Raw genomic sequence first — 15,422 nt, 5'->3', positions numbered from 1 at the left:
ACATTTCGCTTTCTATGTCACATTTAGCAAGCACTGAGGAATTTATTGCTTCTATTGACTATGTTCATCAACAGTGATTGGTTATCCAACTAAAAAGGTGAGGAAATTTTCCCTCTAATTCAGGTGAAATATTTTAATGGATTGTCACTGTCTTCATGGATGTCACCTGAAGCTCTGGGAAACTGTGATGAAAAATCACTTTTCTATTTATCAAGGAACTAATTAGCAGATTAAATGGTAAAATGGATTGCAATTATATAGCGCTTTTCTAGTCTTAGCAACCTCTCAAAGTGCATTAGAACACAAGTCAGCGTTCACCTGTTCACACAAACATCCATACACTGGTGGCAGAGGCTTCCACGCAAGGTGCCACCTGATTTTAATAACCACTCATACGCACTAACACACCAGTTGAAGAGCCACTGGCAGCAAATTTGGGTTCAGTATCTTGCCCAAGGACACTTGGACATGTAGAGTGCAGGGGCTGGGAATCAAAGCACTGACCCTTCGACTGATGGATGACCACTTTACCTAATGAGCCAGAGCCACCCCTATAAATAATGAAAATAGTTCCATTCGACACTGTTTGATCCGTCTGTTGTATGATTACATTCCTTGAATTGGTTGAATCTAAAAATCTAGAATCTAATGGCCCTAAATATGTTTAAATTTAGTGTTGTTTATGTTAATACATTGCATTGAATTACAAGTATTTGTTTGAAATACTCATACTGTGTTTGATCCTGAAATACTAACTGAAGCTAGTTTGTCCCACTTTCCAAACAAACATTTCAAAGTTTTCAGTTCATACTGAGGATACGCACAGTACCCTTTTTGCATCTTGTTAGTTTGAGTTCATTAGTGCGAGTGTGTTTTTTTTATTTTTTCGAGTTCTTGATTTGCATTCCCCCTGCATCAAGATGTGTTTTTAGACAAATCTGGAGTCTGGTGATTTCCGTCCTTGCAGTAGATTTATGAAATCCTTTGTACTTTGTTTTTATGTTGAGGAATCTCCTCCCTCTCCCTCAGCCAAGGTGGAGGACGGTGTTTGTGCTGAAATTTTGGCACTTAAACTTTGAGCCTTCAGGGCACGACCTTGTGCAATGAAACCTGTGTGTGCATGCAAGGGTTTATATATATATATATATATATATATATATATATATAAAATGTAGATGTGTGTGTGTATGTATGTATTTATGTTGCAGTCCTGCCTTCTTGTAGTACGGAGTGTATTTGCGAGAGCAGAGAGAGTGGTGGTGTCGGGGGCAGCGCTTTCCGGAAGAGTTCTGAAGCTTAAACACAAAGCAGATATGGATGAAGGTCGCATTATTCACAGAATATGAAACTCTCTGCTCTCCACGGTACTTCAAAGCTTTGCCTTCATATTAGCAGCAAGCTCATGATAAAGTCTTGTTTTTTTAAGATGTTCATCCATAAATAAGGCAACCAGGAACAGAAGAAGAGAACAGGCCCAATTAAACTTTCCCCAACTCTCCATGTTAATGTGGCCCAGTTGAGCTCCTGCCTTCCTTAACCCCCGTAAGTGTAGTTGGTCCTCCTGCATATTAGATTTTACATGCTGTGATATTTTTAATGCAGTGCTTATTATTCATAATCCACCTTGAGCATGTCTGCATGAATTCTTGACTCTCAGAGGAATTCACCGAGTGAGTGTGTGTGCTTTAAAGCCTTAAAGTATCTCTGAAATGTCAGCTTTTAGGAAAGAAGAGGGAACAATAAAGACAATTAACTTCCTGTAATTGTGTTGCAACCAGCAACTTTACAAGTATGTTTTTAAAGAAAGATCAGTAGGCAGTTGTAGTGTGAGAGCCAACATGTCTCAACCAGTGAACATGCACATTCCTAAAGAGTTACACAGTGGGAATGAAAGGGAACACACTGCTGCAGAGTTCTTCATCACAACCCAATAAATAGTGCATAAAGTATGCCAAGCACCACCAAGGTTAAAGTCTGCCTTAATAGAAGTAATAAAGTGAATTGATGGAGGAAGTAGCAGTAATAAATAAACACACACACACACACACACACTGTCTTACTGAAGACATGTTCATGCTGCTCAAACACAGAGGTCAAAAAGACACATTCTTTGTGTGATATACAGCAGGGCGATAATTCAATATTATTATTGTCTTTTAGTTGACTCTTATTGTGATGATATTATGATGATAGTATTCATTATTATAACATTAGCCTCTTTGAGTTGCTACCGTAGCTCAGCTACAAAACAGTAGTTTCTTCTTGACCCCAGCGTCACACTGGGATGAGGGAGCTTGCAGAATCTGGGTGTGTAGTTAATCTTTAAAAATAAACAAAACAACTTTTTGTTTTACACCTATTAATAGTTTTTTTCTGATATACTACAGTGGAATGCAGTTCATCACATTTATTTAATAATTTGGTTTCAGTTTTATGTTATCTTTCATACATATGCCATGTCAGGATTTATATCAAGAGTTGCTCACTTGAAAGAGAGTCAGAGCCAGTGATCATTAGTAGTTTGATTTTATGCCATTCAGAGTGGCAAAAATTAGTAAATTAGTAAATATTCTCATGTATATCATTATAGAAATCCTATAGAGCTGTAGAGCCCAACTCTAGATCGAGTTATTATATAAAAACTTTAATCCAAGATTTTTAAGAAATCTTTCCAAGACATGCAGCACTTAAGAGTCAGCATGTCCAACATTTGTTTTTTATTCCCAACTGATAAACAAATTGCATTTTTATTATACACAGCTGCCACCCTGTGCAGGAATTCATCACCTTCTTTTGCACGATGACATTTTCATACAGAAGCAAATAAAAATGCAGTGCACCTTAAAAGAATACTGATGAAATCACAGACATTTTATTTTTGTTTTTATTTATTTTAATTGTTTCTGCCCCAACAGATTCTTTGTCTGAACAGAGACATAATTGTCAATCATTTTTTAGTTATTGAATTGATGAACTGATGTTGGCGGTGTCTGCAAATATTGTAGTTAAAACAGATAACTCAGACAGTTAATATGAATGAAAGTTAAACTGGACTGTCCACCAAAAACATCTCAGTAATGTGTCATGACTTCTCTCCCATTGTTGGTACTTTAGTGAATGTTGTGACGTGTGCAGAGACCGATCATATCCTGGATTCTGCTTCTCTTGTCTGTGCGATGATCAAAGTGCCGAAAGACAGAGAGCTACAGAGGCTGCTACTGTGGTTTAACAGTCAGAGACGAGCTATCACTGCTGTCTGTGACAGCCTGCAGTCTTTCTCTCTTCTTCTCACTGCTCTATATATCATTAACGCCTTGAGCTGCAATGTTCGAGAGAGGACAGGGAGTTTTGACACAGAAAACACATTTGATGTTTGAGTCCTCCTGTGCATTCTCTGCTAAAATGGTTTAGTTTGTGCCAATGTTGCTGAAGGTTGCTGTTTGGCTAAAAGTCTCCCACAGCAGTCGAGGGACAGTTTCTGTTGCTTGTCTGGTTTTATTTTAGTCCATAAATATTAAAGTCCATAAATATCTAACAGTAGAAAATGTACAGGGATTTCAAAAGTCTTAAAAGACGAACACTGAAGTAAATAAAGTTTCAAACATCAGCTTTCATCATCTCAAAGTTGATGACATTTCAACCATGTGAATGAAAAAGAGCAGGCCATAAAGCAATGCATTTTGATGAGAATTTGTCCGGACAGTACTTTTTGGGTATGTTAGGGTGAAATTTAGGTCAGGATTAGGGTTAGTGTATGTCTGACCAGTTCTGTAACTTTCCAACCATGTAACACACATATTTGACACCATGAGCTGTGCCTCAGCTGTGCCGAGGTGAGAAATGATGCAGGTTTTATCTCCCCCGTCTCGCTCGCATTTTTCATTGTTTACACAACTATTTCTGTCCCTTTTTATGTGAGCAACTTAGTGCTACACTTTGAATGTCTTCCAGGAGAGACTGTTTGAAAATGCGCGTGCACATACACTCTCTCTCAGCCGGCTCTCCGCCTAGCCTTCATATGTGGCTGTTCAGAGCAAAACAAAAACTTTAGATTTCAAACGTGGCGAGGCAACACACTGAACGACCTAGTTTCAAAAAGCAAACTGCCCCTCAGTGCTCTGAGACTTCCCTCCCATGTCTGTGGCTCAGCCCCAAAACTATTTATCCTTACTGGAGAGTAAATCTTTACCACAGAACTCAAATATATGGCCTGTTTTTAAAAAAGGATGAACATTTTCCCAATGCATCTGGGTACTTTAGTCTTTTTAAAACTTTGTAGTAACAGAAACAATAACAAACATTTGTTTGGTAATAGTGTATGCTGGACTGAATCAAAATAAAACACAGTTTCCATGTTGAAAGTAAAGGGAGTAGTTAAAAAGTAAAAAGAACAACAATGGAGCACTATGGCACATATGAATAAGACATGTCAGGCTTTAAATATACATACAATACTTATTAGTAGGATCTTTTGAAAATAAAAAAGAAGTATAGAACATCACCAGACTTACCCTTTGTAGCAATAAAGGTAATATGGCATACAAATAGAAGTTGGAAATTGCTTCATGGTATGAGGTTTCTTATATTCTCTTTCTCATCTTTCTCCAGATTTGTCGGAGCAAAGTGAAGGAGACCCAGCAGCAGTTTTTCCACAGCCTTGCAGTGAGACAGAGCCTGGCCGTCAACTTCAACATCCAGCAAGACTGTGGACACTTCCTGGCCGATGTCCCCACCCGCCTGCTGCCCTGGGAAGAGGAAGAAGATGAGGAGGAAGAGGAAGAGGATGAGGAAGAAGATGTGAATGGGCTGAAGGAGAAAGAGAAAGAGATTAAGACTGAAACCAAGACAACAGACTCCAAAGCTTCAAATGGTAAATTAGATGAAACCCCAACAGCAGGTCACATGAACACTGCAGGCCGCTTGAAGAGCCGAGTGGTGGTCATCACACGTGAGGTGCCCTTCCAGACGGTGGCGGACTTTGTCCGGGAGGGCGTGGCACGACACACTCATAACCCGGAGCTGTACGAGCGTCAGGTGTGTCTCCTGCTGCTGCAGCTGTGCTCCGGCCTGGAGCACATGAAACCTTACCATGTGACCCACTGTGACCTGCGGCTGGAAAACCTGCTGCTGGTCCACTGCCATCCTGGCAACCCCTGGAATCTGGACATTCTTGAGCCCAACAACAACAGCAACAGCAGCACTTCTGGTGCAACCTCTGCCAGTGCTGCTGCTGCCGCCGCCAACGCCACCTGCCCCGCCCGCCTCATCATCAGCAACTTCTCCCAAGCCAAACAGAAGAGCACTCTCATGGCCGCTGACCCTGGCACGCTTCGCGACCAGTCACGCCTGGCACCCGAAATTGTCACAGCGACTCAGTACCGCAAGTGTGACGAGTTCCAGACAGGCATTCTCATCTATGAGATGCTTCACCGGCCAAACCCATTCGAGGAGACACCGGAGCTGAAGGAGCGGGAGTACACCTGGGCGGACCTGCCACCGCTGCCTGTCAGATCGCTCTATTCACAGGGTCTGCAGCAGCTGGCCAGGTTACTGCTCACGGTCAACCCCTCTGAAAGGATCCGCATGTCCGAGGCCCGGGCCTGCCTGCAGTGTCTGCTCTGGGGCCCTCGTGAGGACTTGTTCCAGGCGCTCGGCTGCAGCAGCTCAGGCCCCATGTCAGGGGCCACATCCAGCCAGCGCGAGGCCACCCTCCAGAACTGGCTGGACCTGAAGCGGACTCTGATGATGATCAAGTTTGCCGAGCGCTCAATGGACACGGCTTGCGGCGTGAGCCTGGAGGACTGGCTGTGCTGCCAGTACCTGGCGTTTGCCACCACGGACACCCTGAGCCGGGTGGTGCACATCCTGCAACAGCCGCAGCCACATCCTCAGAACCAGAGCCAGCCAGCGCACGCAGCACAGAACCAAACTCATCAAGCACACACCCTCCACATGACTCAGTCACAACCACTTTGAGTTCCTCTACCCAGCTGTTACTATGGCAACAGATCCAACTTCCCCTGTGTGGTCCGTCTGCCGACGCTAATGTGTGATATGAGCTAATAGTCAGCTTTGTTGTTGCAGCAGCCACAGTGCTCACCTAAACTAAACAGCTGGTTGTGCAATGTCTGTGTTTCATTCATGGGCAAATCAATCTACAGAGCGAGAGGCTGTGTTCCCATCTAACAGGCCAGGCTTCATGATCAGGGTTATTCTTAGCACTCATTAACAACAGCGGGACGGTTCAGAGTCCAGCAGATGAAGCGGCTGTCAAATCCAGTCCAAGACAAACTGAAACATTAGAAGTTGGCAGTGACTTTCCAGACATCTCTTTTCGGTCCAGTTCATCTTCAGTTTCTTAAGTTTCTCACATCTCGTGTGTGTTACGATATGTGCGAGGAAATTTTTTTATATTTTTATGGGGGTTTTTTCAGCCAGTTTCTGTAAGACTACAGAATTGTGATAGCTTTATATTCGATATGATTTGCATGACGGATGTCTGAGGGATTCACTTGAGCCGTTGTCAAATGGAATACATTTGAGAAAGTGTTACGCATAAATATTCTATAAAAACGTTTCATCAGACATTTAAAGATTCCCTTAATGTCCTCAGTTTCTGGAGAGAGAGCTTCAGAAAGTATCAGAGATGTTGATTTAACTCACACTATTACATAGTGTTGTATTTTAAGTAACAGCTCATTCTTCAAAAGACTAAAAGGAGAAATTTAGGGAATGAAGAAAAAAGGAACAGTCAGAACAAACTCTCTAACCGTTGATGGATTTGTCCTTCAAAATCAAATCTAATCACAGTGAAATATTTTATTTTATAACTAGACTGATGCAAAAGTGAAGTATGTTTTACCACTGAAGCCAAAGATCTGCCACAAAGAGTCAGTTTAGAGAGTTCAGATATCTTTACAAGTTTACTACAAACTGCAGTCAGACATGATTACACTAACTAGATTTATTATTGGTTTGTACAGCTGGGACTTGGTTCAAATCAGTAAAATGTCAAAGCCAGTCTGGAGTTGAATTTAACAAAAGTTACACCATTAAATGTTGTTGTATCATACAAGACTACACTTTTGCACAGGGCTTTGAGCACAGTTACAGTAACAGGTTATAAACGTTAAAATGGGACACAACTGCCCTGGCTGATGGTTTGGTTTCCTGTCGGAGCATGTGCAATTAGTATCTTTGTTGTTTCCTTTGGAGGTAACAGCTTATGAACATTTTTATGACATTATGCAGTCTTTTACTAATCCTCTCTTCCATTAGTTTTGTGGCACATAAACTGATTCATTTCAGTTAAATCCTACAATTTAAGAAACAGTCAAGTTGGATGTAAAGAACTGGGAGACGGGGATGTTTCAGGGACTGCAAAAAAGTTCTTCTTTGTCTATTGTGTCGTTTTTGTCAAGTTGTTTTGGAACGATTCTGCGTTACGGATGACATTTGCACATTCAGCCTGAACGTCGGCACTCCTCGATGGAGGCCGAGGACGCGATGATGCAGGAGAGACTGAGAAAAGTTCCTGTGAGTTTGGGGAACTGGATTTGAATTGTTTTGCAGCGTGTGGAATGTAAAGGTTTGCCTGGACTGGAACGGACATTTGGACCTGGTCTCTGATCTGACGGCTTCAGAAACACACTCATCTTCCAACTGAACCACTTTGTTTCACTCTTTTATGTTATAATCAACCACAGCCTTGAAGAGAAACTCAACCACTGAGACTTGCTTCCATTCCTCTGCCTTGTTTCCCCGTCCTCTTTCTTCTCATCCTGCCAATAGGATGGCAGACCCTGCATTGATGCATTGATGCTCTGCTTGTCACTCTAAGGATTTATTCTGCTTTATTGATCAGTATCAATCAGCTAGTGGACGTAATATATGAACACAAGCCTCATCTTCCCTATGAAAACAGTAAGAAACTGTAAACATTTACACATGGGTTTATTTGTGGTTATGATGTTCCAACACATCTTTTAACTCAGAACCAAACACGACTCTGTGTACTTCTGTCTCCTGCAGTATGTTCCCTTGATACAGGATCCGGGCGGACGATGTTTTCAAACTGACACTGCAAAAAAGCTTTCAAAAGTTTACTCTGATTTGCTCTGGTTCAGTTTGTTTTTTCATATCTGTAAACTACAGCAGTTCAGCTTGTCACTGGGGGAAAAAAATGTACTTTTGGGATCAGGATGCTGTGATCTTTTTGCTGCAGATGTACAATACAAGACTTAATGGTCCATGGAGTGAAAATGAGACAAAGCAGGTGTGAGTTTGTTGCTGCGTTTTAAAGGGTTTGTGTACTAAAGGAATGTGTGTGGACAGCACTGGTGGCTGTCCTTGTGTCTAGAGATTTAAGCCTTTATATAGTATATATAGTATAAATATATATAACCTTTATCTATTTTAATCCACACACTATTTTGTCGAGTACGGAGCACCTCTATTTCTGTCTTTAAAGAGTCTAAATATCATTTATTCATGTTTTAAAGCTTTACTTGACTTTCTTCAACCTCGCTTGTTTTGGGGGAAGAAAACGGTGAGTAGTTATCACTGTCCTAAAAAAAAAAAAAAAGGATTAATGAAAAAAGATCTTTTAATCTTCAAGCCACATGATAAGGAGCATTAATATACAGAACAATGTACAGTATTTTTACCCCTCTTGTAAAGTTATCTGCTTAGGAGATGAACCACTTTGAACAGAGGCTGAAGGATGACCTTTGAACGCACCATTAATACATTCATCAACTGTGCGGCCTGCAGCGAATATTGTGTATTTTCTCTCTTTGCTCTGTTCTCTCTCTTTGCATTGTTCTTTGCCACTGAACTGAAAAACAGAAGCTCTCTTAGGCTTTCTAGTAATATGTGTACAGTATGTCTCCTGGCCTGCCGCCATTTATTGTTGATCAAGTTAACCAACAGTAACAGAACAATAAATATATGTTTTTATATATACACACTCTGTGCCAATGTGTTATTGATGTTGTGGAGTGCTTGATTTTACCCTCCAAGGGAGAAAAACTAGAATTTATTGTGACTGGACAGTAGTAGTACTAATTTTATTAGCGATTAATCTGCCAAATATTATCCGGAATAATCCTTTAGTTTATCACATGTCCAAAAAAAATGCCCATCACATTTTCCCAGAACCCAAAATGATGTCTTCAGATTGCTTCCTTTGCCAGTGCCTACTCTGGAACCAGTTCTTTGTGTTGCGACAGCAGAAGAAGAACTGTCTCCCAGCCAGTAAAAACCGGCTCCAGATTGGCACCAAAACTTTGCTAACCAAAGATTTTCACCAAATCCAAGGTCAGAGGAGGAGAAAGCCTGTCTCCTTGCACTGTGGTCTTCCGCGGGATACGACAGGACCATCAAACAAATCAGCACCAAGCTGAAAAACCTGAAGATGGAGTACCGCACCCCCCTCCCTCCTCACCGCGTCACCACACATGCACGACTCCTTTCCTTTATTTTTCGAGGCAGCTCTCTTTACCTCTTTCTCCACGCGATTTTTAATCACTTGGCCTGTTGGTCAAACACTGTTATCATACATATGTTAACAACATTGTGCTGCTGCTTGGTCAAGTTATGCTACGTCAGTTGCTAGAGCACACTCAAGACTTGCAATACCCACTTCATTAATGGTAACAACTACAAGCCGGCACAAAGATGATGAATACTAAAACAAGCTGTGATGTTAACAAAAGTAACATTTGCATTTTGGAACGTAAAACAACAAACTTAACAAACCTCTCAGCCCAATGCATGATGGCACAAACGGGCCAGTGGATGATGATCTATTTACTGTGTATCTTCGGTGGCCTTTTCGTCTTCTTCTTTTCTACATGGGTGACTCGAAAATTGGGTTCTGCTATCTAACTGGAGATAGAAACTAATTTGGTCACAGGAGAGAAAGCCTGGGTGTGCATGAAGCTAGAAAAGCTAACGACATAACATGTCTGCACAGATAAGATGAGAAGTCTGTCCTGAAAAAAGTATCTCATTTTATTGCTGTATCGATTTTTTTAATCCCTCCTACCATCTCGCATACATGTGTAAATGATGGCTTAATCAATTAATGACTGCTGCTCTACTGGACAAAAAGGAAGGAGTACAGTCAGTGTTTAAAAAGTTTCACTGTACTCAAGTAGATCAAAATTAAAGACTGATTTTACTCCTTTTTAAATATAAATATATAATTTAAATATTTTCCATACGAACTTGAGTTATATTGTAGGATTAAGAGTAGCCTGTGCTGTGAAACTCCGATGGTGCAGCATCACTTTTTTCCCCAGCAAAATAAGAACTGTCCTCAAGCCTTGGTCTGCTAATGAGCCTGTAAATTATTTAAAGTGGCCATACTAAAACTGGAAACATATTAATCTTCTGGGGTTTGGAACATGAACCAAATCTTTTAAACTCAAGAGAAACCTGCGATCTGAGTGTTTGAATTAGTTTTTTCACTTTATCTCAGAGGAGCTCATGTTTCTTAAAGATAGAGTAAGAGAGTTCTGGAGTTATTAATTAAATCCCTCATGATGAAGTCTGATGTTTCTGTCGGCATGGATCGATGTTTTTCAGAATATTAGATTTAAAGATATAAGATTCAAAGACGCACTCTGATTTAGTTATAGCGCCAAACAGCAGCCCCACAGCACATTTCCTCACAGCTCACTATTGATGAGTAAAGGTTTTTTTTCAGCATCTTAAAAAACTAGAATGTGCAGTTAATCATACACTAATTAATAGTTATTTAACAGTTTATTAAGCAATTGTAAAGGTTCATTAACTTTGTAAAGATCCAAATAATGTTTACAGATGAACTACACATTGTTTATTAACCATTTATAAAGTATAAAAAAAACATGATGCAACTTTAAAATAAATAATTGCTTTATAAATGTTTTATAGCATTCATTGTTGCTGACAGTGAATTTACTTTTAACTAAAGTTGAATTTACTAAACATTTTCCTTTGATTATATGTTATTTAAATGATACCAACATTATAATGCATTGATGAGGACTCATAACTCTATAAATGTTTGCAATCATGCATGACATTTTATTTAAAGGTTTAAAAAGTGTAAGTAGTAGACATAATGTATAATATGTTTAGTATTTATAATGCATTATACCTCCATGCCGATGTGAATGTGGGTTTTTGAAAGTCCAGGGTTACATGGCACATGATAACTACCGTAACTATAGCCGGTGAGAAACACACTGATGGCTGCACTGAAGTATCATAACAGGTAGTACAAAGTTTATGAAATTAAAAATACTTTATTGATCCCCACGGGGGACATTGGGTTCTATACAGTTGTTCCTTTTAGAAAATAACTATCACACAGTAGAGATAAAGAAGATATAAATAAAGAAAAATAATAAGACATAAGAGTAAATAAGAATAAAATATAGAAAGTAAAATATGAAAAGTACTTAAATATGAAAATAACTGTAAAACCATATGTGCATTAAAACTATATGTGACAGCTTTATACTGTTTATACATATAGAAATAGAATTACTAGAAACATGATTAGTAGAAATGTAAATGGAATAATTTTGTATTTCTAACATCAATAATACACTGTGACAAGACTATGTGAGCTTTAGTTAGTATTTCAGGGTCGAATGCAGTTTGTGTATTTCAAATGATACATGAAATTCACTGCATTGCATTTATTATTCCCTAACATGAACTGCACTAAATTAAAAAGTTATTACACAGATGGTGCCAAAATGTGCCAATGTGGGCACATTTTGGAAATTATGCCCCGAGTGCTCTGTACTAAAACCTCTCTAATTTGTTCTGATTAACCTTATTAGCAAAAAAAAACGTTAGCGGAGGTAATGTTCAGATGTTTTGCTATGGCTTTCTAGAGATTTGGAGCTGCAGCTGCATCATTCCTCAAGGATATTCATTCTAAAATTGTCATTTTTTTCTAAATTTACTCGGACCTGGTGACATATAAACGTATACTTACACATCTAAACAAATATTTCAAGTGTTCCCTTTATTATGATACCTTGATTATTCAAATGTTGCAGAGATTCACTCCATTAATTATCGAGCAGAGACACAAAATAGCGGCTAGTTCTTAACAGGTTAATAGATTAAGGGCTAGTCATCAACATTAGGTTATTAGCAATTGTATATAACGCAATAAAGGGGACCTACAAGTAGTATTTACTGGCTGCGGGTAAAGTTTAGGGTCAAAAATATCCACAATAATAATCTTATACCACTTCTAACTAATGCACTGGCATTTATTTTGTCTTGTTCGTCTTTTATACTAGATGGTCAAGTGGCTTAAAACTAGTGTTTGGGCCCACTGAAACACTGTGAACACTGAGTCATGCACAGACTCACTAAAGAGGTGTTATGTACTTCTTTTATTGGAACATGAAGTACTTCCGTGCCAATGTCATTTCAGCAACTCCACCACCAGATGGAGACATTCAAAAGGCAAAGACACAGGAATGCAGCTTCCTCCTGCTGTGAAACCTCCAATAATCCAAATATTATGATGTTTACTACTTTTATTTATGCCATGCTCAGTTTGGTGCGGCTGTGAAAACATGCTGTATGAATAAGAACATGAAAGCCTCAGGAGGAGTTTCTGCTGATGAAACTGTGCTTTCGCATGAACCAATCAGATGAGACGATACCGTCCAGACTGAGATTATACTCTTATCTCATACTCGGCTGTCTCTCATCTTTGTGACTGCAAATGAGGAAAGGAAATCCATCCACTCTCCTCCGTTATACAGCCCACTGCATTTGGAGTATTAGGATGCTCTATTACTTTACTCCTTACAGATTAAGTGTAATTCATGTTGCTTCAAGTGCTGCAGGTTGCAAACAAAACTGACTTTTGATCTCATTAAGTTCCGATTGTTTTTCCGTCCTCATCCACCGTTCAATATCACAGCTGAGAACAAGGATCAGGATCCTCCACAGGCACCATTTAAGAAGGAAAAATCAAGAATAAATGTTTCCAGAGTGCATTACTTGCTGTAATGACCAGTTACTAACCAATGTTTACTTTATCTACCTGACCCTCTTATAGAGAAGTAGGAAAAATATGAAGATTTACTTTACTAAAGTGCATTTACAGTGTTGGTGTTGGGAATCTCTTCCAGGATGTGTATTTCCTTTTGGCAGTTATCCTCATGTTCATCAGTATGGATCCAGAGTGATGCTCCAGTAGGTTTATTACCTGTATCATGATTCATTTCTTGACCAATAATCAAGTTGAATGAGGTCAAGGCAGGTCAACCCAGGGGTCAGGGCACCTCCAGGGGTCCCTGCAGGGGGTCATTAAGCATGTTGGTGAAGATTCTCAATTATCCAGGTCACGCTATATCTAAGTGCTAGAGAGATTAAAGATATTTCTGTCAACATGTTGCCGAAGACGTGAGAATCAGAGTGACGCATTAGGGAGGACATACTCCTTGTTGTGTACAGACACATCTTGTCCTCTTCTTCTTACAGATGTTGCAGATGAACCGTTTGCTAGATTTCATTTACATTTCTGTCAGCAGCGTGTCTTACAGCTTATCGATAAATGCAGACAGATGTGTTGAAGATGCAGGTAGAGATACAGTAGGTTTCATAGAAGTCAGGCAAAATAATAACAGCAGCTTGAAGAGTACTCTCATCAACCTGCATCATCATCATCAGCTGATCAGACGGTTAATATGCAAAACTGTTTGTAGCCAAGCAGTTGCATGGTTCAGTTTGTGTTTCTGTGGTTTCCTGTTTTATTTTGAAGTTTTGCCCTCGTGTCGTGTGTTGCTTTTCATTTCCTGCCTTTGTGTGATTTCCCGCAATTTTCTGTGTTCACCTGTGTCTTATGTGTGATTCGGTTGCTACTTTGTATTTCTGCCGTTTTGCACTTCTTGGTTTTTGTATTATATGATTTTTGGATTTTCAGCTTGTTATTAAATCTCATTCTTTGTTCCGTATCCTGCCTGCCTCCTGTGTGTTTCTGCATTTGGGTCCTCACAATTTTTGCGTTAACGTGACAAGCAGCTCTATAAGATGCCAGGCAGACAAAAACACAAACATATCCCCTGCAATATTTTGGACGGTGTCTCATGCAACCCAATCACCAGAATTTCACCCAACAACCGACATTTCTTTACATTCAGTTTTCTATTTTATGTTGTGACAGCGCTGTGCTCATGATTGTGAAAAGGTTAAGACACAAATAGACACTTGTTTGTACAGGCTTGTACATATGTCAGTATATTACAACTGAGCCTGATGTCTCTCATGTATAAAGAAAAATGGTCATTGATATGTGGTCTAAGCAAAAATGACAAACTGACTGTCTCATAAATGACTGTTTTATAATGTAGAACCGTATGTGAAGTGTGATTTAATCAAAAGGCAAAGATCCTTATGTGCACAGTTACGTTCAGGATCATTACCACCACCCTGGGAGACCGGCAGGTTTAGTGCCCCTACAGAGGAGGACAGACTTTGTTTGTCATGTGAGCTACAGTAGGTGAAATTGAGACTGTCACTGTCTGTGACGATGTCAGGGACTTACTTTTTGCCAACATGTCCTCCATTTTGTGCTGATTTCTTTTGGTTGGATGAAAAACTTGAGCTGAGTTTCAGGAAGGGAAACTTTTTTGTAGCAGGTTTTCTTTGTCAAGCTCGGGAGAGAAGGCCGAATGTTTCGTTGAAGACCGAGCTGCAGAATGATTTGTAGTTTTGGAGTGAAATGAACTGTTTGACCGCTGCAACTGTATTATTGGTGTTTCATAAGCCCATGAGGGTTGGGCACATGTGCATGACGTGAATATAAAAACAATCAATCAATCAATCATATTAAGTATGACACGTACAAATCAGTGATTTGTAGAAATGTTAACTGCCAACATTTTATCCTGGAGACTGGGCTGACATTACTCAAATAAGATGAAGGGATTTCAGAATAAATTAGAATTATTGGCTTTATTGATAGCTAATAAATCATTTATTAACACTTTAAACATCTGTAGTAATTAAAGGGGCACTATGTAGTTTTGGAGAATAAATTCACACTCAGACTTTTAATATTTACAATATTAATGAGGCAACAATACAAACTGGGAGATATTTATTTTTTCCTGAATAAACAAGTTGTTCTCAGAGGAAAATAAGGTCCCCAGAACACTGTGTGAAGCGAGAAAGGTGGCAGGGTCCGCCACATACTAAAGTCCTTTAAGGTCAGTTTGTTTATTTATTTTGTTTAGACATAAACAATCAGTCAATGATGGTTTTTCTCTTCTTCCCCAAAACTACTTAAGTGCATCTTTAAGAGCTTTGGGATTGCCAACAAAGAAGTGACAGTGGGAGGATGAGGAAACACAACTTGGCAATCCAAAGTGACTTATCAACATGAAGTGTGCTTT

General features: G+C 39.5%; 1 protein-coding gene across 3 annotated transcripts in view; it reads left to right on the top strand.

Moving 5' to 3' along the window:
* Positions 1-8,968, top strand: part of peak1 (pseudopodium-enriched atypical kinase 1) — a 112,037-nt gene extending 103,069 nt beyond the window's left edge. For all 3 annotated transcript variants that reach the window (XM_084364055.1, XM_084364054.1, XM_084364056.1), the window contains one exon: positions 4,609-8,968. In XM_084364055.1, coding sequence (XP_084220181.1) covers positions 4,609-5,976 — 1,368 coding nt within the window. In that variant the 3' untranslated portion in view covers positions 5,977-8,968. The remainder of the gene's footprint in view (positions 1-4,608) is intronic.
* The last annotated feature ends 6,454 nt before the right edge of the window (positions 8,969-15,422 follow it).

This window comes from Pagrus pagrus (genome assembly GCF_965226575.1).
Source record: "Pagrus pagrus genome assembly, chromosome: 10".
Taxonomy (NCBI): domain Eukaryota; kingdom Metazoa; phylum Chordata; class Actinopteri; order Spariformes; family Sparidae; genus Pagrus; species Pagrus pagrus.
The sequence above is the reverse complement of the archived record's forward strand: the minus strand, read 5'-3'. Positions and strand labels throughout refer to the sequence as shown.